At 39.3% G+C, this 22,500-nt stretch overlaps 1 protein-coding gene across 1 annotated transcript; it reads left to right on the forward strand.

The window, feature by feature from the left end:
- Positions 1–11,540: 11,540 nt before the first annotated feature.
- Positions 11,541–21,892, forward strand: LOC109005613 (microfibrillar-associated protein 1-like). Its single transcript, XM_018984624.2, has 3 exons — positions 11,541–11,733; positions 12,146–13,409; positions 21,496–21,892. The coding sequence occupies exons 2-3, from the start codon at positions 12,226–12,228 to the stop codon at positions 21,608–21,610; spliced, it is 1,299 nt and encodes a 432-aa protein (XP_018840169.1). The 5' UTR covers positions 11,541–11,733; positions 12,146–12,225; the 3' UTR covers positions 21,611–21,892.
- The last annotated feature ends 608 nt before the right edge of the window (positions 21,893–22,500 follow it).

A 22,500-nucleotide genomic window follows, 5' to 3' on the forward strand; every position in this document is an offset into this window, starting at 1 on the left:
GGTTGAAGCAATCTCGCAAGGTGAAAGGTTTCAACCTTATTCCTCTGACATATGTCACACTCATTGATGAAGGCTTGGACATCCCCAAGCAATCCATGCCAGTAAAACTCCTTTTTCAATCTTGCATATGTTTTATGTACTCCTATGTGACCCCCTAATGGACTACTATGTAACCGTTGCATGATCTGCTGCTGGAAGGGTATCAGAGTTCCTAAATGAAGCCTACCTTTGTAGAAAAGGAGATCATTTCAGATCTGGTATTGGGAAAGGTCCAAGGTCCCCTTATGGTAGTTGCTCATGAGATCTTGCAACAGGGGATCTTGGGGGTAAGATTTCTTCAACTCTTCTACCCATGTAGCTTGCATCATGCTTATTGCTTGCATAGTTAAGGTTGGGTCACTGGATTGGTTGATTGAGTTGAGGTTTGTATGTGGTGGTTGTTGTTGGTTGGATGTTTGTGTGGGTGAAGAGGTTGGGTTGTTTGTGGCTGGTAGTCTAGATTGGGCATCTGCAACAGTGTTGGTTTTGCCAGTTTTGTATTCCACTAAGAAGGCGTATGCCAGTAGCTTAGAGACCCATTTTTGTTGGGCTGGGGTCTTATCCTTTGCTCCAAGAAGTGCTTCAAGGCCTAATGATCAATGTGAACCTTGAAAGACTACCCCAGTAAATAGTGTCTCCACTTTCTTACTGCCATAACCAAGGCCAGTAATTCCTTCTCATAAGTAGATAGGGTCAGGTTCTTTCCCTTTAGAGCTTGGCTAAGATAGGCTATGGGCTACCCTTCCTGCATTAGTATTGCTCCTAACCCATCTCCAAAAGCATCACACTCCACAATAAATGGCTTAGAGAAATCATGGGACCCATAGAACTGGTGGGTTAATCATGGCATGTTTGAGTTTGTTGAAAGCCTGCAAAGCCCCTTTTGTCCATACAAATGAGATCTTTCTGAGTAGTGTCGTGAGTGGTGCTACTATCATACCGTACCCTTACACAAACTTTCTATAATATCCTATGAGGCCCCAAAAACCCCTCAGGGCCTTAAGACTTATAGGAACTGGCCACCCCTACATTGCTGCGATCTTATATGGATCTGCCTTCACCCCTTCCCTGGACATTAGGTGTCCCAAATATTCAACTTCCTTGCTACTAAAATTACATTTCGAGGCCTTGAAATAAAACTAGTGAGATTGCAAAATCTCCAATACAGTGTGCAAGTGTTGTACATGATCCTACAGTGTCTTGCTATAGATTAATATATCATCAAAAAACACTAACACTAATTTCCTTAGATAGGGTCTAAAAATCTTATTCATTAATCCTTGAAAAGTTGAAGGAGCATTGATGAGGCCGAAAGGCATTATCAAGAACTCATAGTGACCCTCATGGGTCCTAAAGGCAATTTTATGTATATCTCCTGGACGCATTCTGATTTGATGATAACCAGAACATAAATCTAATTTAGAGAAAAATTCAGCTCCATAGAGCTCATCCAATAACTCATCAATATTCGGGATATGATATTTATCTTTAATAGTGTCCTTGTTGAGGGCACAGTAATCCACACACATCCACCAATTTCCATTCGCTTTTCTCACCAACAGAACAAGTGAAGAGTAGAGACTTTGACTGCTCCTTATTATTCCACTATTTAGCATCTATGCAACCAATCGTTCAATTTTTGTCTCCTGGTAATAGGGGTATCTATAGGGACGTGCACATGCTAGTTTAGATCCCTCTTGTAGCTGAATTCTATGGTTGTGACTCTGAGGTGGAGGCAAGCCATGTGGCTCAGCAAAAACTCCTCCAAATTCTTGCACTACTTGTTGTATTTCTGAATAAGGTACCCTTTCTGTTTTTGCATAATCCTCCCCCAATCAATGCAACCAGACTCCCTTGACTAACCCTTTTTGTAACTTAAGGGTATAGTCTTCTTCTTCCAATACTTCACTTGATGGGTGAATTTCCTGGAGTTAAGCTACCACACCATTGAAAGTGAACTTCATGGTAATGTCAGAAAAAATCCACAAAATAGAACCCAGACTCCTTAACCAGTCCACCCCAAAACTATATCACAACTCCCTAGAGTCAGTAAATAGAGATGAGCTATGAAATTTAAGTGTTGTACTTAGATAGGAACTGCCCTACAGAAACCTTGGCAAGGAAGGTTATCCCCATTAGCTACTCTTACTGACAGTTGGCTTCTCCCCATTGGCAATTTTGACTTTCTTGCTACATATGTATCCACAAAACTATGCGTGCTACTAGTATCAATGAGAATCAGTACCGTTTTATGATTAATAATCACTTCCACCCTCATAGTTTTATGAGAGATGGAACCTGCTAGGGCATGTAGAGAAATGCCCAATAATTCCCTCATTTCCTTCTCTTCAACATTATTATCTACTGACTGTATGATAGCTAGATGCCCATCCACTTCCTCTTGATCCTCCTCTTCATTTCCCAACCTAACAGAAACAATCTAGGACTATTACACCTGTGACCTGGGTAAAACTTCTCATCACAATAGTAATACAACCCCCTCTCCCTTATTTCTTGCATTTGTACTGGAGTGATCCTTCTAATGGGTAAAGTGGTTCTTCTGGGTTGGTTGGTAGGGTTAGTATTGGTGGGTTGAGGTTGTGAATTTGGTCATGAGTGGTGCAGGTAACCTCAAAATAGGGGCTGAAGCTATTGGTTTCGGGTTATAAGGTGGGTTTGTGTGATTTTGAAGTGAATTTCTGGTGGTTATTCTCTGACTTCTCCTATACACCTCCTCTTCTTGTAACTTGGCAAACCCAAAAGTAGCCAAAAGGGATGTGGGTTTAAACATTGTAACCATAATTCTGAGATCATCCCTGAGCCCACTGATGAAAGTGCTAACACGGAACTCCTCCATAGGGCCATGAATCCTATTAGATAAGGCTTCAAATTGAATCTGATACTCTTCTACAATCCCTATTTGTCTTAGTTACTGAAAGCCCCAACTGGGTCCTCATATGTGGAGGGCCCAAACCGCACCTTAAGTGCTGAGATAAAATCCTTCCATGTATGGACAGAGCCCGACTCCATTAACCAACAGTACCAAGATAGTGTATTACCCTCCATGTGGAAGAAGGCTATCTGTAGCTTTTGATCTTTAGGTGTATTAAAATAAGAGAAGAACTATTGGGCCTTAAGAACCCATTCCATAGGTTCAGTCCCATTGAATTTTCAAAATTCCAACCTAAGGGATCTAGCATGAATACCCCCCCCCCTTCAAATAAAAAATTGTTACTGACCTATCTGTTGGATGATCCCTTTCCTGAGTGTTGCTTCCCTACCATTACCGCCAGTTGATCATAACTAGCTGCAAAATTGTTAAGTTGTTGTAACACTGACTCAAGCATTTGTCTCTATTTATCTTGCTCTTTTTGCAGGTGTACTATTTCTCCCTTTAGTGTGGACACAACTTTCGCAAGCTGAGCATGAAGGGTACCTTCAACCATGGCATAGGAATGCGTGGCTCTGGATACCACTGTTAGGAACAATGGAATGACTATAAAATAAATAAATGCGTTTATTGACAGTTCAAGGAGCCACAACCTTCACAATTGTACTTGAATGAACTTTCTGATGATCTTCATTTCTGTTGATAACTGAATATAAATACATATAAAAAAGACATGACCCACAATGGCCCAACATGGCCCATGAACTACAATTGCTCTTAAGGACTCAATCAAATAAGCTCGCCAAGACTGCAATACATAAATATAAAGAAAGACTTTAATACCCCTAATAATTAAAAGAAAGACATTACATATGTAGCCCTTAGTCCCCTCTCATATTCCTACTCTTTAGACTTCCCCCATTTTCTTTCGCCACCCTAATATGCGCCCCTAACAAAATCCTCACTTTGACAGGGGGATTTGTCCTTGGTAACTGTAAAACCGTCCTCGTTCAATGGGTTAGAAACAACAGTTGGGTTTGCCAACAAACTATCATCCGTTACCATCACAGTAAATTTTGATCAAATAACTGCCGCTGGAGGCTGAACAACTGAATGTGGAGGAGGACGAGATTTCCCGAGCATCAAAGAAATAGTATTTGTGGCCGCACGGATCCAAGGTCCATACTGATCCTTAGAAGATCCTCCGTGTAGAGTTGTCTTAGGAGGAAGAGGACACCCACTTGATGATACCACACCGAAAACAAAATCAATGAAGGTGTTTGTATCGCAAAGAAATCTAGAGTGAATGACCCTGAACCACCATTGATCTCCCTCGTACAAGAGGTTTGTGTTACAAGCCTAAGGTTGCATTTGGGTAGTGTGGTGATCTCAGATATTCTGTGAATAGTAATAAAAAAGTTATGATAGAATATTGAATAGTAGTCAATAGTAATGAAAAGTAGGTAAAAACTAATAATAAAATAATGAATATTAGTAGTGGAGTATTCTCACTACCCAAACTAACCCTAAGTCAAGATGGGAATGAATGTAGTAAGGGCTAGGGCATTTACTTATTTTTTTGGGGTATTTTTGTATTTTCATTTATAGTGTAGCAGTTGGGTCGTTATTTATGTTGAATGGGTCATGGGCTCTTTGTAAGTCGTGGGTTATGGGTCTCAGCACTAGTCCGTGCGTTCAGTGGTTGAGTTAGTTGAAGTTTGTCTATTTATTGTACTGTTTGATGAAATGAATTCCAAATTTTTTGGCCAATTGATTTCGAGTGAATGTTGGAGGCTTGTTGGCTCCTTGTATTGCCAATATACTCTTTATTTTAATTATAGAGATTATAATAAGTTAGTCTCAGAGTCGCGTTCCTGCAACATGGAGGAGGGAACTCTTATAGCTCAGCTTGCAAAGACAGTGACCACTCTGGGGAGACATCCTCCTTAAAAGAGGAGTAGGATCGGCAACGTGCATTAATGGAGAAAGTTTTACTACAAATTAGTAATTTGGCCTCAAGCTATAATAGCTTGGTGCAAATGTCTACTAATTTAATTTGGGGGAAGGATCATCGGGTAACACTCATGTGAAGATGAACGCTAATCCTTTTTTTGATGGGCAAGGTGGAATTCAGGCAAGGACACTTTGTTTGGGTTTTCCTCGCTTTGATGGAGGAGATCCCATGAGTGGATTCTGAAGGCGCATTAGTTTTTCTCTTACTGCCAAACACCAGAGGATTACAAGCTCTAGATTGCTTCTTTCCACATGGAGGGGAAAGCAATGTTGTGGTACAGTTGGTTGATGGAGTCTAGCCCGGTGGTTAGTTGGGAGGACTTCTTGGGCTTTTTGCATAAGATTTGGGCCTTCTGCATATGAGGATCCGGTGGGTGCATTTACAAAGCTGCGACAAACAGGTAGTGTGGAGGAGTATCAAACTGCATTTGAGATCCTATCCAATAAAAATACTGGGGTAAGTGAAGAGTTTTGCATTAGTACTTTCTTAAGAGGAGTAAGAGATGAATTAATGATTATAGTTACCAAATTTAAACCAACCACCCTCTTAGCTGCCTTTGGCCTAGCACGATTGCAAGAAGAAGAAGTAGGGAGGAGAAATCATAATTATCAAACCCCAAATGTCCAATCCAATTCATATCCAACCTCTGCCAAACCCTCTACCTTAAAACTATTGGGACCTAACCCCATGCTTAGACTTACAGCCCCTCCAATAAACCCAAAACCCAATATAAACCCACCTAGAAGAAATCCCTACCCCATCAGACGCATAAACCATAGTCAAATGCAAGAAATGAGAGAAAAGAGATTGTGCTACTACTGTGATGAGAAATACCAGCCAGGACACATGTGTAGTAGACTAAAAATTTATCTGTTAGAAGGTATGAAATTGGAGGTAGATGCAAATGAAGAGAGGGAAGAGGAGGAGGCCCCCAACCAACCTGACACATAGGCGATTCTAGCAATACAACAAGCATAGTTGCTAGCCATTTCTCTACATGCCATAGTAGGAGCACCTTCACTTAAGACCATGAGGTTAGTTGGAAAACTAAATCACCAAACAATTATTGTTTTGATCCATATTGGTAGTACGTATAGTTTTATAGATATAAATGTAGCAAGAATGACAAAACTACCAGTGGAGGAGAGCCACTTGGCAGTGCAAATTGCTAATGGAGAGACCCTTCCTTGCCAAGGTTGATGTAAGACAATTACTCTTAAATTACAACATTATGATTTTGTAGCCAATTTTTATTTACTAACCCTGGGAGGATATGATATTGTATTAGGGATTGATTGGTTGAGGAGTCTAGGTACTATTCAGTGGAATTTTGTAGATTTAAGTACGAGATTTTCTGTCAATGGGAGGTACTTATGGTTACGAGGCATTAAGCTACCCGAGAACACTCTGGAGGAAGACCCGAAGTTAAGCAAGGCTACTCTTGTGGAAGCAAAAAGGATCTGGCTACAACTAATGGAGGTTGTCAACCCAAGGGCACTTGTGGATCCTGCCATATAGACTATTCTGGGTACTTTCCAGGCAGTGTTTGCTGAACCCATTGGGCACCCCCCAGGAGTCCTGACCACCAAATCCAACTCCAAGACGCAGCCAAACCCACTTGTGTAAGGCCATATCATTATCCATACTACTAGAAGGAGGAGATTGAGAAATTAGCCAAAGAAATATTTAGGGCAGGGATCATTCAGCCTAGTCAAAGTTCATATTCTTCACAGTCCTCTTTGTGAGGAAGGTGGATGACAGTTGGCGTATGTGTGTTGATTATCAGGACTTAAACAACTACACCATTAAAGATAAGTTCCCTATCCCAAACATAGATGAATTATTGGATGAATTATATGGTGTTGAATTATTTTCTAAGCTTGATTTACGATCGGGCTATCATCAAATCAAGATTAAACTTGAAAATGTTTCTAAAACTGCCTTTCGTACACATGAGGGGCACTATGAATTTTTCATAATGCCTTTTTGGGTTTATTAACGCACCATCAATTTTTCAATGGTTGATGAATGAAATTTTTAGGCCTTACCTTAGAAAATTTGTGTTGGTATTTTTTTATGATATTCTCATATATAGCAAGTCAATAGGGGATCATTTGGGTCATCTGAAGGCTGTTTTGGAAGTACTAAGACTCCAACAATTATATGCTAAGGCTTATAAGTGTGTTTTTGGCTGTCAGGAGGTGGAGTACTTGAGTCACATCATTTCCAAGGAAGAAGTCAAGGCAGATCCCATGAAGATCTCAGCTATGATTGAGTGGCCTATACCTAAAACTCCCAAGGCTTTAAGGGGTTTTTTAGGCCTTACAATGTATTACAGAAAGTCTATTAAGGGATATGTGAGTATTGCAGCCCCATTGACTGCTCTCCTCAAGAAGAATTCTTTCACTTGGACAGAGGAAGCAAACCAAGCCTTCATAGCTCTCAAAGCTACTATGACGACACCCCCTGTTCTAGGGCTACCAAACTTTTCCAAGATGTTTGTGGTGGAGTGTGATGCATCTTGGGAAATGGGCTAGGAGTTGTTCTGATGCAGGAAGGAAGGCCACTGGCTTATTTGAGCCAGCACTCAAGAGGAAGAATCTGTTTCTGTCAACTTATGAAAAAGAATTATTGGCTTTAGTACTGACTTCATTAGCTGAATTTTTGACCTGATTCTTCATTCTCTGCTCCACTTCAGTAGAAGTGGATTGCAAAGCTATTAGGGTTTGATTTCACAGTAAAATATCGGAGTGGAAGGGAAAACAAAGCAGCTAATGCATTATCAAGACTACCCATAAAGAATGAAGAATCAAGTCAAAAAGCTAGTAAGATTACACTCCCTAACATGGAAGCCAAGGCAGTGAGTGCAGTAAAAGCTACTTGCTTGGAAGGGCTCCAGTAAACTTATGACCAAGATCCCCAGTTATAGCAACTCATTAACCACTACCATCAAGGTGATCTTGATCCCCACAAGTATCACTTTCATGATGGTTTATTATTTTATAAAGGGAGGTTACACTTGGGAACCCTGGAACCCTACCAAATGCAAATGTTGCAACAATTTCAAAGTAGTCCCCTAGGGGGTCACATGGGTACCCAGAATACATATTCAAGGATTAAGAAAGAAATCTTTTGGAATGGAATGTGAAAAGATGTCAGGAAATTCATTAAAGAATGTAAGGTGTACCAAAGAAATAAAATTGAGAATATCAAGTCTGCAGGGCTCTTACAACCATTACCAGTTTCAAGCAAGGCATGGGTCCACATTAGTATGAACTTCATAGAGGGGTTGCCTCTTTATCTAAGGGATACAGCGTAATCATGGTAATAGTTGACAGATTCAATAAGCATTGTCACTTTTTACCCTTGGCTCATCCATATACAACTGCGGGAGTAGCAAGTCTATTCATGGATAATATCTTTAAGTTTCATGAAATACCCCAAAGCATATTCAATGATTGGGATGTTATTTTTACTAGCCACTTTTGGAAGGAAATCTTCCACCTCAGAGGTACTAATCTACTACTTTCAGCTTATCATCCATAGATGGACGGCCAAACTGAAGTGATGAACAAGTGGCTAGAAGGTTACCTCCGATACTTCTCAAGCGACAGACCAAAAGACTGGGCTAGGTGGCTTCCTTTAGCAGAATGGTCTTGCAATACCTCAATGCACACCTCCGCAGGACTTAGCCCCCCATTGAAATTGTGTATGGCCAACCATCGCCACATCTCCTTCCATATGAGCGTGGATCTACTGCAGTGCAAGTAGTTGAAGAAGAAATGAAGAGTTGTGATTTCATCCTCACCTTGGTGCGCGAAAACCTGCAAGAAGCTCAAACAAGAATGAAGTATTATGCCAACAAGAAGAGAACAGGGATGGTGTTCAATATCGGGGACTAGGTATATTTAAGGCTACGCCCATATCAACAGATGACAATGGCCGTGAGGAGAAATTTGAAGCTCTCTCTAAGGTATTATGGGCCCTTTTTTATTATGTCTGCAATTGGGAAGGTCGCCTATAAGCTGGATCTATCGGAGAACTCTAAGATCTATCCCATATTTCATGTCTCATGCCTCAAGAAGAAGCTTGGAGTTCGAGTGGTTTCTAACCCTAAGTTACTGTTGGTCATGGAAGATGGAACCATAACTCCTAAACCAAAGAAGATATTAGAAAGGCAATTGAAGAGAAAAGGAAATAAAGTTGGTGCTGAGCTATTAGTCTAGTGGAAGGGATCGACAAAAGAGGATGCTTCATGGGTAGATTTGGAAGAGTTGCGGGGGAAGTTTCCAGACCTTGAGAGCAAGGTCTTTTGAGAGGGAGGTTGTGTTACGAGCCTAAGTCAAGATGGGAAGGAATGTAGTAAGGGCTACGTCAGATAGGGCATTTACTTATTTGTTTGGGGTATTTTTGTATTTTCATTTATAGTGTAGTAGTTGGGTCTTTATTTATGTTCTATGGGTTATGGGATGTTTGTAAGTCATGGGTTATGCTAGTCTGTGCATTTAGGGATTAAGTTAGTTGAAGTTTGTCTATTTATTGTATTGTTTGATGAAATGAATTCCAGTTTTTTAGCCCAATTGATTTTGAGTGAATGTTGGAGGCCTAATGGCTCCTTGAATTGCCAGTATACTCTTTATTTTAGTTACAGAGATCATAATAGTTTAGTGATATCCAGTGCTACTTTGACCCTTAAGAACCGACCCCAACCAATTTCATTTTGATCCACATTGGCTTGTTCCATTGTCCCAAGCAAGCCACCTATAAGCTCTCCAACCTGACAATTCATGCACCCAAAGACCAATTAGTGTAATTGAACCCAAAAGGATTTCATGGTATAATGCAAATCAGTGTAGAAACAAGCCCATCAAAGTCTTTAATATAGAAAATGCAATAATCAAACAACCAACCCTACTTCACCTTATGGAGGTCTTCTTTGTTGTCAAATTCGATCACAAAGGCATTCGAACCCATACTAGAGAATTGGCTAGTCCCCTATAATTGTCAAATATTGTCTATCGTGTTATGCACAATTTCACTCTAAGTAACTTGATCAAAAACAAGGAACCCGAATAAACAGTATTTCCCTTTGTGGGAAGTATTTTCCATTTTCGATGCAGCAATTATCACATCAGAACGCTCCTCTTCAATTAACACCAGATCCTTATGAAGGCAAAGAAGTAAATCATCTATTTTAAACTGCTAACTTCTTAGACTCAAAAACCTAGATGACAAGATTTCGTAATTCGCAAAACGTACCTCTTACCTGTTCAAACCAAGAGAGAGAGACCATTGCAATAGCGGGCGGAGTTGGACTCTGTAGTGTTTATTCTTTGTTATTAAAGGAAATTATCAAAAATTATTTTTTGCAGTTATAGAAGATATAAATTTCGCACATTCATTTTTTAAAAAGGTAAATAAATATAAAATTTACATAAAAATAATTAATTTTTTAATAATAAATTCTACTATTTCTACAAAAGAATGTAACGGTTGTATCTAACCTATCCAACGTTACTCCATACAAAAAGCATTAAGGGGATGTTTGAAGAATTATATAAGATGAAAATTTTGTGAATACTAGTGAAATAGTTTGTAAATAGTAGTGAAATAATTTGAATTATTATGTTTTATAGGATTTTAAGAAATGAGGGAGAGAAAATTAAATAAAAATATTATAAAATAAAAATATTGTTATAATATAATTTTTTCATGTTATTTTTATTTTGAGATTTAAAAAAAAATGAATTGTTTTTTATGATGCTACTGGGACCGATGCCCCAACCGATAATCCTGACCGTTAAATGCAATTCCAATTTTTTTTTTCTTTCCTTTTAAATATTTTTTAACATTTTTAATTTTTTTGATACAAAAATACATAAATTCAATAATATTCTCTTCCTTAATCACTAAGAAAAAAAAAAAAACAAGCATCTGTCAAAATCATTGATACTTCATCGGTTCAAAAAGCATTACTCGTTATTTTTATATTTTGTTTAAAGATTTAGAAAAGTTATAATGATTATGTAATTATTAAATGAAAAAGTTAAATATTTGATTGAAAAGTATTTGTATTTAAATGATGTTTGAGAAGAAAATAAAATGAGATAAGATGAGATGACTCGTTTGCATTCAAAACTCACCTCAACTCATCTCATCTTATCATTACAATTTTTTCAAATTCTCATACATAATATAATAAAACAATTCAATTTTTTTAAATTCCAAAAAAATTTCTCAAATTCTCACACAAAATATAATAAATAATTAATTTTTATTCAACTATTCATAAACCATCTTAACCCATTTCAACTCATCCCTGAATCCAAACCCATATTTTAAAAGTAATAAAATATTATTAAAATATATTATTAAAATATTATTTTTATTTTAAAATTAAAAAAAAACTTAAATTATTTATTTTATTTTATATAAAAATTTAAAAAAATTATAATTTAAAATAATAAATTTTAGGATCCATTTGAATAATCATCTCACCTCATATCATTTTATTTAAATTCAATTAAAAATCTCATTATTATTTACAAATTATCTCAATTCATTTCATCTCATCTCACTTCGCCTAACGGGCGTAATCGCACTGAAACGTTCGTTTTGGACAGGATATTTAGAGCCCAAGGCCGATTGCTCCTCGCTCCAATCGCCCCACCGAACCGCCTCAAGCTGCAATCCCGCCGACAAGACGCTCCCCCACCTTTCCGACGAGCGAATCGGAGTTTAGCCATTAACACCCATAAGTTTGGGCCAACCCAAAGCATCTAAGCGTGAGGTAAATACGTGTGCCGATCGGAAATAATCCTGGTTCCAAATTATAGAAGACGAATTTTGTCTTATGTTCTGTGTATTTTCCTTTAATTCTTCGTGTCTAAACAGAATGCATCGAATAATTTTTGGGTCTGGGTTTTTCGATTAGATCTTTGGTGGAGAGCATTAATTTCTTGTGTTTTTATTTTTTTATTTTTTATTTTTTATTATTGTCCTTGTTTCTAATATCGATTGTACATATAATAGTTGAAACATGATTACTCTCTTCGTACCTGCTTGTATTACAAATCTTCTATGGATATTGGAGTTGTTTTACGAATGAGATATTTGCAAAATGGATACGCTGATTTGGTTGTTTTGTCAACAATATTAGTGAAAAATCGAGCTAACTTCTACAGTTCTCGTTTTGGTTTCAGGGTATTACAGACCGGCTAGTTTGTGGGCTGAAATTTTTATAACTTAGGGTTTATTTTTGTGGGCTTGTATCGGTTTAACAATGTCGGTGACAGCAGGTGTTAGTGATACTATAATTGCAATTAGGGATAAGCTTAGAGGGAAAATTGGGCAAACAAAAGTTAAAAGATATTGGCCTGGTAGAGCTCCTGAATGGGCTGAGGATGTTCTTGAAGATGGGGATATCCAGTTGGATAGGGTGGCTGCCCTTGAACGAGCGTTCCCAAGTCATGATGACTCACATATTGTGAAGAAGGATGATGCTAGGCTGCGCCGTTTGGCTGAGAGTAGGATAGATAATCGTGATGAAGTGAGAGCTGATCATCGGCGCATCCGACAAGCTGAAATTGTTTCAACAATTGAGGAGGAAGCTAGAAGGCAGGAGGGATTAGATCTAGAGGAAGAGGATGCAGATGCTTTAGAGGAAAGGAGAAGAAGAATTAGGGAGAAGTTGCTTCAGAGGGAGCAGGAAGAGGCTGTACTTCCAGAAGAAGAAGAGGAGGAGGTAGAAGAAGAGGAGGAAGAGGAATCTGAGTATGAGACCGATTCGGAGGAAGAACATATGGGAATTGCAATGGTTAAGCCTGTCTTTGTTCCTAAATCGGAGAGGGATACCATTGCTGAACGCGAGCGTCTTGAAGCTGAAGAACAAGCCCTTGAGGAATCAAAGAGGAAGAGACTAGAGGAGAGGAAGGTGGAGACAAAGCAGATCGTGGTTGAGGAAATTCGAAAAGATGAAGAGATTCAAAAGAATATGGAAATGGAGGCAAATATTGCTGATGTTGATACCGATGATGAAGTCAATGAGGCTGAGGAGTATGAAGCTTGGAAGGCAAGGGAGATTGCTAGGATAAAGAGGGATAGGGAGGATCGTGAGGCAATGTTAAAGGAGAAGGAAGAGATTGAAAAGGTGAGAAACATGACAGAGGAAGAGCGAAGGGAGTGGGAGAGGAAGAATCCAAAACCTGCTCCACCTCCAAAGCAGAAATGGAGGTTCATGCAGAAATATTACCACAAGGGTGCATTCTTCCAGTCAGATACTGATGATCGTGTTCCAACTGCTGGGACAAATAATATTTATCATCGTGATTTCTCTGCTCCAACTGGAGAAGATAAGATGGACAAGACAATATTGCCCAAAGTCATGCAGGTCAAGCACTTTGGTCGTAGTGGAAGGACAAAATGGACCCATCTGGTCAATGAGGATACAACTGACTGGAACAATCCGTATGTTCTCTACATTTTGAATTATTTTTATGCAGATCTCTTTTAGTTATTTTCCTTTTATTTCCCCTTACATAGTAATGATATATGTATGTCAAATCTGCTTCTCTGCTGACTCAGAATCGAGTCTTTATTACAAACTTTTAGATTTTAATTGTGTATGAGAAGTCACCATGTTCATACACCTGTTTAGATTTTTACATAGTAACACATATTTATTTTGGACCCTTAAAATGGTCCAAAATGCTCATATCAGTTACATCTGAAATTTATAAATATGATGTTTCAAAAGAGCTACTTTTTGATGTAGTGTAATCTAGATACTTGAGCTGCACTTTTGTATTATATCATCTAAAAAATATAAAATGTAAGCTTTTCGGCATATTTAAACAGTGGTAACTTAGTTTTCTAATAAATTTTGAAAGGAAACTATTTTCAGCTTTTTTCTTGGTCGGAGAGATTGCTTTCTTTTCTTTACTCACCCCCACTTTTTTTTTATAGGATTGTATTTTAACGTTTTTAGATGTCATCTGTTGTCTGTATTACTTTTTCCTTCCATGAAATTGTAATTCTATCTGTTTGGGTTGATTGTATTTTACCGAAAATGATACTAAAACTAATGAATTATATCCTTTCTATGTGCTGCTCCAATATCTCTGTCATATAGTATATTCACTTTAGATGTCTCTTGTGCCACATAATTTCATAGAAAAACTAGGAACACCGGAAAGCATTGTCATCTCATCTATACTTTTCTTTTTTTGGAGAAAGGATAGGTCAATGAGATTTCTTGTATGGACCTTCGTTTTCTTAATTAGGAATGAAGGAAAAAGCAAAACAAAAAAAACAAAAAGAAAGAAAAATGAATCAATCAGGTTCTTAGGCTTTTACTTATGACTTGAACTTCATGAACTGAAATAGGGAAAATAATACTGTGTTTTGTCTATAGAACATAAAGATGCAATGTATAATTTTTGTAAAAGATGTTCCCTTTGAAACTAAAAACTCATGAAAGTCCATGCCATTAAAGTCCACAATAATAGCCCAAGTACAAAGAGTCCTAAAAAATAACATTTTTAGCTCTGCCATAGATCTCTCTTTGTCTTCAAAAATCCTCTCATTGCGCTCCTGCCATAAGCACCACATAATACAGATAGGAATTATCTTCCAAACCGCTTTGATCTGTCGCACGCCTCGAATTGATATCCAGCAAGCCAAGGCATCCAACACGGTTTTCGGCATAACTCATGCTAAATCCATTCTGTTAAACACCTCATCCCAAATAGTCCTGGCTACCTCGCAATGTAAAAGTAAATGACTCACCGATTCACCCCCTCTTTTACACATGCAACACCAGTTTGCTATGATTATGCTTCTTTTTCTCAGATTATCCATAGTAAGAATCTATTCCAAAGACGCTGTCCACACAAAAAAAGAAGCTTTGGGAGGAGCCTTATTACACCAAAGCTTTCTCCAGGGAAACTGTATCTCAGGAACTTGTGTGAGTACCTTGTAAAAAGAGCGAACAGTGAACACCCCTTTCCTTGCTGGACTCCACCACACATCATCTGTACGCTGGATATTTGGGCGACAAGAATACAGAAGATTATAAAAATCTACAAAACTCTCCATCCCTCAATCTTGTGCCACCCGATTGAAGTTGATATTCCAGTGGATGTTCCTTCCTACGATTTCCATTACCTCCGCCACTATGGCATCTTTAGCATTTGCAATCAAGAAAAGTGTAGGAAACAAGTCTTGTAGAGCACTATTAGTACACCAAACATCCTTCCAAAATCTGATCTTAGAACCTGTACCCAATTGCAGTCTTGTGTGTTGATGGAAAACCACCCATCCACTTATAATGTGTTTCCATAGCCCCATTCCAGAGGCCCTTCTAACTTCTCTAGTACACCAACCCCCCCTAAACCACCATATTTGTTCTCAATCACAGTCTTCCATAAGGCTGCTGGTTCCTTAATATATCTCAACAACCATTTGCCAAGTAATGCCCGATTGAACAGCCTCAAATTTCTGATACTCACGCCGCCATTGGAGATAGGACGGCGCACCATCTTTCACTTGACTAAATGGAATTTAAACTCTTCACCTAAGGCCCCCCACAAAAAGTCTCTCTGAAGCTTCTCAAGATGACCCGTCACACTTGCCGGTATAGGGAATAAGGATAAGAAGTAAGTGGGTAGAGTAGAAAGCGTACTTTTAATAAGTGTAATCTGGCCCCCTTTTGACAAATACATTCTCTTCCAACCTGCCAGTCTCCTCTCTACTTTTTCAATCACAATATCCCAAATAGAACGCGCCCTCGAGGCTATACCCAGTGGTAATCCCAAATAGCTCATAGGGAGAGACGCTATCTTACAACCCAGTGTGCCAGCCAACACCCTCAAATTCTGAACTTCTCTAATAGGCACCAACTCAGATTTATCATAATTCACTTTTAAACCAGACACTGCTTCAAAACAAAGCAGCAAAGCCTTCACAGCCCTCAATTGATCTGGATCGGCTTCGCACATAATAAGCGTATCATCTGCAAACAGCAAATGTGAAATGGTAGTGATACCCCTACTCGGCGATCCAATCTGGAAACCTCTAATAAAACCATTAGTCACTAAAGTCGAGATCATCCTGCTTAGTGCCTCCATAACAATAATAAAAAGTAATGGAGATAATGGATCTCCTTGTCTCAAACCACGAGAGCTCGGGAAGAAACCCTCTGGGCTACCGTTGATTAAAACAGAGAATCTTGCCGTGGATATACACCATCTGATCCAAGACCTCCATCTTTTTCCAAATCCACACCTACCCAATAGATATAGGAGAAAATTTCAGTTAACATGATCATATGCCTTTTCCATATCTAACTTACACATAAGCCCTAAGTTGCCAGCTTTCAATCTACTGTCCAGACATTCATTAACAATTAGAACCGCATCAAGTATCTGTCTACCCTTCACAAAAGCATTTTGAGGCTTAGTAACAATCTTCCCCAAGACTCCACTCAAACGATTAGCGAGCACTTTAGCAATGATCTTGTAAGTACCATTCACTAGGCTAATAGGCCGAAAATCAGAAATCTCAGAAGCCCCTACTTTTTTAGGGATTAAAGCAAGGAAAGTGGTATTGAGACTTTTCTCAAATTTGCCTACCGAGAAAAACTCCTAAAATACCTTCATAAGATCCTCCTTTATCACCTCCCAACATTCTTGGTAAAAACCCATAGAGAAACCATCGGGGCCGGGGGCCATATCTTTTGCCATTTTCCTTACTACATCATAAACCTCTTCCTCTTTGAATGCCCTCTCCATCCTAGCAACATCCCCTGACTCAATAGTGTCAAAAACCAATCCATTTAGAGTAGGCCTCCACCCCACCTGTTCAGTGAGAAGCTCTCCAAAGAAATTAACCACGTGATCTTTTATTACCTTTTCTTCTCTACACTCGACCCCCTCAATTTTCAGCATCTCAATGGTGTTATTTCTTCTATGAGAGTTTGCAGTTTTATGGAAAAACTTTGTACTTCGGTCCCCTTTAGCCAAAGAGCTCTTGATTTCTGGCGCAATGATATCTCTTCTTGTAGAATTATTCTCTCAAGATATGCAACCAACAAAGTTAAGTCTCTTTTTAAAGCTTTCAGTTTATTTGCAAAAATGAAACTGGTCGAAATGATACGGACACCACCATTGTTTGACCCTTTCCACAAAACCTTCAGACTTCAATCACATATTCTCAAACTTAAAATACCTTCTACCGCTGCGAATACCTCCACAATCTAGCAAAATTGGCCAATGATCCAAGGCTAGGCGTACCAAACATGTTTGCCAGATATCAGGAAAATGGCTTTCCAGCTCAAGTGAAATTAAGAAATAATCCAAACAAGACCAGGTCTGATTATTCGACCATGTGGCTACACCCCCAACAAGTGGAAGGTCGATCAAGTTCAAGTAAAAAATACACTCAGAAAACTCCAAACTTGCTGGCCTCAATCTTCTACTTCTAAAACATTCACTTTGGAAACGAACTACATTAAAATCCCCCCAATGCATCAAGGGAGCTCCCACCAACTATGCACCCCTACAAGCTCATCCCACAACCATCTTCTATCTACATCTTGATTAGGCTCATACACGCCTGCCAATGCCCACAAAAAACCATCTGATACACATTTAAATGAGCATGCTATCAAATATCTCCCTATGTATTCCTCCACTTTCTCCACCACTCGCTTATCCCACATCACCACAATTCCTCCCGATGCCCTTGAAGAGGCCAAGTATACCCAATTTACATACATGTTACTCCATAAACTCCGCACTGTCTTCCTACTGATCATTTTTAGCTTCGTCTCCTGTAAGCACATAATGTCCGCTTTCCACTCACGAATTAAATGCCGAATCCGAAGACGTTTCTCTACCTCATTGAGACCCCGGACATTCCAAGATACAATCTTAGGTTTCATTGGAAAACAGTCAGCTCCTTCCCTTTTGCCCTATTCCTACTAGAGCTACCTTCCGAGTTAATTGACCACATCAATCTTTTCAATTCCCGGTTTTTCTTCGATTCCCCCTTCTTATTTTGGCGATGTCCAGCTTCCATAGCAGTTAACAGAGCTATGAACTGCTCCTCATACCCATCACAGACAATCCCCACCACATGTTGAATTTCCTTTGCTTTATGTATAACCCAATCTGAGGCTTGATTTGGGAAATAGTAGTTCAATGGGATAGGATTTCCCATTTTGTTATTTAAGTCCTGAAAACCACCCCCCACTGAAAGCTCCTCCAACCCGCAAGCTTCAGGGATGAAAAGTTCATCCTCCACTGAGTGTATCAAGTCATCCGAATCCTCCTCCTCCTCCTCAGCCACCTCAAATTCCTCAAAGTATTTCACAAACAAGTCCACCGGAGCCAAGAACACCCCACCTCCCATCTTCGGCGATTTCTACCCCTCCTTAGGCGGAGAAAACCGAGCCTCGAAACCCACCAAGGCCTGTTGCGCACAAAACGCCGACGATACCTCATCGGCGGCCTCCTCTACCATTGTCGGCACCGTCTGTGCTACCATCGGCTGACCCAATGCCGTTGATTGGCTGTCCGGCACAAACTCGAGGCTGTGCAGCTTGGGTGGGAATAACTGGCTAGGGCTCACGCCAGATGTAACGGGCTGGGCTGACCCGAATTCATTTCTGCAACTGTGGGCCCTGGGCTGAGATGGCCCAAGCCCATTAAGGTTCTGCGCATTAGGCCTAGAAGGCCCTGCCCCATCAAACCATGGCGGGTTGCGAGTTGGATTATAGTTATTGGGCCAAGACGGCCCACCCTTCTTTCTCCACACAGCCCATCCCTTACCCTTTATTAATTTTTGCTGGGCCTTATTCTGAGTGTTGCCAGGCCCATGACCCATAACTTGAGATTTCCCTTTTAAAACCACCGTGTTCTCCTTTGCCTTAAATGAACCAACAAACGCCACTATTCCAGCCACGTCCCTCTGCAGAGAACGCAGCTGTCCCTGCATCTCCAACAACCTCCTTCTGACACGCTGCAGAGACTTTGCCATGGGAGTGGCTCAACACACCACTTGGATTCGACATTCCTTCCCGACGCCATGGCCCTTGCTCTCTACCTGCACCTCTCACACCACCATCACGCAGGTTCGCACCACCATCACGCAGGTTTACATTCACAGACAAAGCCTCCTTATACGACCGAGCATGGTGTCTTAGTGCCCTTGTACCGTGACTCTGATACCCTCCACCAGTCAAACCACCCACTTTCGAGCCATCCTTCCCTTTCTCTAACAGCATCTCCCTCATCTTCCTCCATCCCCATCCACTTTCTCCCTCAGGAATACATATAACATTCCTCCTCCCCCCTGATTATACTCTAATATTTCTATATATCTCCCTCTCCTATTTACACAACGTTGTGCAATAATACTGCAGAATCCATTTCGTGTTGCCGAATAAACCTCCTTTTTCCCCTTACTTAGACACTCCTCTAATACCTTCCCAAGCCACTGGATTGAAAAGTAACCCAGCACCACCGAGTGCTCTGTTTTCCATCTTCTCTCTGTTACTCGCATACCACCATCCCCAAGTTTTGACAAAATAAAGTGTTTGGATTCAATCACCACTTCTCTATATTGACCCATCATCATCTTGAAACTTCCAAAACAATCAAACGTAACATTGACGACGAAGGCACTTACAGGAAGCAACGAGAAGAAAAAAGTTGCATTTGTACGGAGAGAAAAAAGTTTACGCTCCATAATCCCAAACTTGAAGCAGAAAACACTGTTTACCAACACATATAACAGAAGACGGTGCTAAAAACACTGATTTTTACTGTCTAAGCAATACTCAGAAGCTGAAGATGGGAGAGGAGCTAAGGGAGAAAACTGAAACCCACTATTAAATTGCAATTGTGCCCCCATTTAAATATCTTATTTCACTTGAATGATTCTGAGTTTTTCCATACTCCTGCCATCATCATCTGACCTCCACCATGATCCACCACAGCCCAACTGCTGTTCCACCTCCAGAGACTTCCCCTCCAACACGGGCCACCTCAAAATTCAGTGATTCTAGTTTCAATCACATTATGGAAGAAAAACAAAATGTGGAAAACAGCACTAAAATTAGCAACCTGTTTCATCTCCTAAAATCTAAACTCCCTTTTTCTTCAATCATCACCTTATTTTGACACTACGATTGCACATGAAAGAAAAAGGAAACAACTTGTTAAAGTCGGTCTTTGAGATTTTGTGAAATCTTAATAAAAAAAACTAACTATCCATCACAAGCTCCACCTTAAGGGCAAAATCTGCTCCCTCCTCACCAATATCATCATGACCATTGTGGGCAATTTACCATCCAACTAGATTGATTGTAAGTACCATATCCACCCGTGAACCAAATGAAGTTCTTTAGATTAGATAACAAGAGTAAAATGCACAATAATTAACATATCTATGGAGCATGCTGTTTCAGCAAGATATTAAAAAAAAGAAAAGAATGCTAAATTCTTATTTTCTGAGAGAAAAACTAAAAAGGTAACCAACCTTTTTGTTTCTCTTGGTCCCAAAGCACGTAAAGGTCCTATAATTTTCACTGTAACAAAGCTCAGAGGAGCATACAACCTGCCAACTTGTATGCTGCTACTGAATCTATGAATTGATCAACAATGGTGAACTAAATGAAGGGGTTCTTGTTGAGCTCATACTCATACAAGAGCGTACCTAGCATGCATCCCCTATGACCATATCAGCATCCTGCTGGCTTTCTTTTATCCTCAAACCTAAAGTCTCATCTCTCTCTCTCTCTCTCTCTTACACGTACTCAAAATCTTCCATTCTAGCTATTTTCATTAATCTCTCATTTTCTAGTTAAATCTATCATGTGCATAACTCATGCTATATGTCTATTGATTGGTACTCCAAAGTATAATTGAATTCAATAAATGTGACAAACTAAACCGCAGGGAGCTCTTTGTTTTAAGGGCAGACCATAGGGAAGGTAGAGTACATAATTGCCCCAAAACAATATTGGCATCTTGAAGTTAGTCCTAGGTTGTAGTGTTTTTCATACAATCTATCATGTGCATAACATGCTATATGTCTATTTATTGATATGCCGAATTATAATTAAATTAATATATGTGAGAAACTAAACCACAGGGAGCTCTTTGTTTTAAGGGCAGACCATAGGGAAGCTAAAGTACATAATTGCCCAAAAAATATATTGGCATCTTGAAGTTAGTCCTAGGTTGTAGCGTTGTTCCTACTTGCACTATCGGTCGTGGGAAACATGAAGTGTATACAATACTATCTATCTGTACATGTTCCAATTCTCTAATGGCATTTGGGCCAATTGCTCCTCCACATCCCATAAGAATATGATGTGGAGGTTAGGGTTTGTTGTCCCATTGCATGCTGCTGCTTCGAATCTGAAACAGAACTTAATCAGCACATTTTGATGTTTTTTTTTTTCCCTGTCATCTTCCTGCGCAGATTGCTCTCCCATGCAATTGTGCCATACACATTCCTTGATCTCAAATGTTTGTTTTATGTGTAGGTGGACATACAATGATCCTCTTCGAGCCAAGTACAATGCAAAAATGGCCGGAATGAATGCGGCTATAGCGAAACCCAAAGGTAGCAAGAAATTGAAGGATTGGGAATCTCGTTGATTTTCGAGCGCATGTATAAAGCATTCCAGTCAATTTTAGCAGTCATTATGTTGGGAAAATTGAATGTTTCTGGTTATTAATTTTGTAGATACACGTATGCTTCTCTGTAATATTGGAAGCTAACTCCTGAGGCAGCTGAGAATAGGTTGACTTTTGTGGCAACTTAAAATATTTCAAGATTTCTATATAATGGGGGGGGGGGATCCCTGCTGCCACCCTACTGTCCCTGTTGCTCCCCCCCCAAAAGAGGGTCTCTAAAAGTAGTTTTGATTGTTTTTTTGGTACTGGGTAGCGCCATCGGACTCTCAATCTGCTCTGCCTTTCGTTCACTTTAATAATAGACTATAATCTATAAGGTCCAAAAATTATTTATAGGTTTAAAAGTGATTAAAAATATATTTTTAGATTTAAATTATAAATTTAAATTTGTAAATATGACTATAATTTAAAAATTATATAGTTTTTAAATTTGTTATTATATATTTTGTGTAAGTTGTAGTGTAATACAAGGGTCTTATATTGTTTAAGTGTGAGACTTGTATTGTCAAGATAATCTATAAAAGGATTATCCTACCACACTATAACTTACACAAAGTATTAAGTAAAAGTTCTACTTAATACATATTAATATATTTATATAAAAAAAATTGGGTGCGGGGCGGGGGCCCTTGCCATTGCCCACTCATGTGGGGGTTGGGGCAACGAGGTGTGGGGTCTTGCTGTCCATCTCTACTTTCTTTTATATAAAATACCACAAGAGGTCTTTTAGAATCAAAAGTATAATACTGGTAGGGGTGTAAATTTAAACCCGAAAAACTGGTTCGGATCGGACCGAACCGGATCGTTTAGTTCAGTTTTGAACCAGTCCAGTCTGGAATCGGTTCTTATTT

Source organism: Juglans regia, chromosome 6 (genome assembly GCF_001411555.2).
Source record: "Juglans regia cultivar Chandler chromosome 6, Walnut 2.0, whole genome shotgun sequence".
In the NCBI taxonomy this organism is placed as follows: domain Eukaryota; kingdom Viridiplantae; phylum Streptophyta; class Magnoliopsida; order Fagales; family Juglandaceae; genus Juglans; species Juglans regia.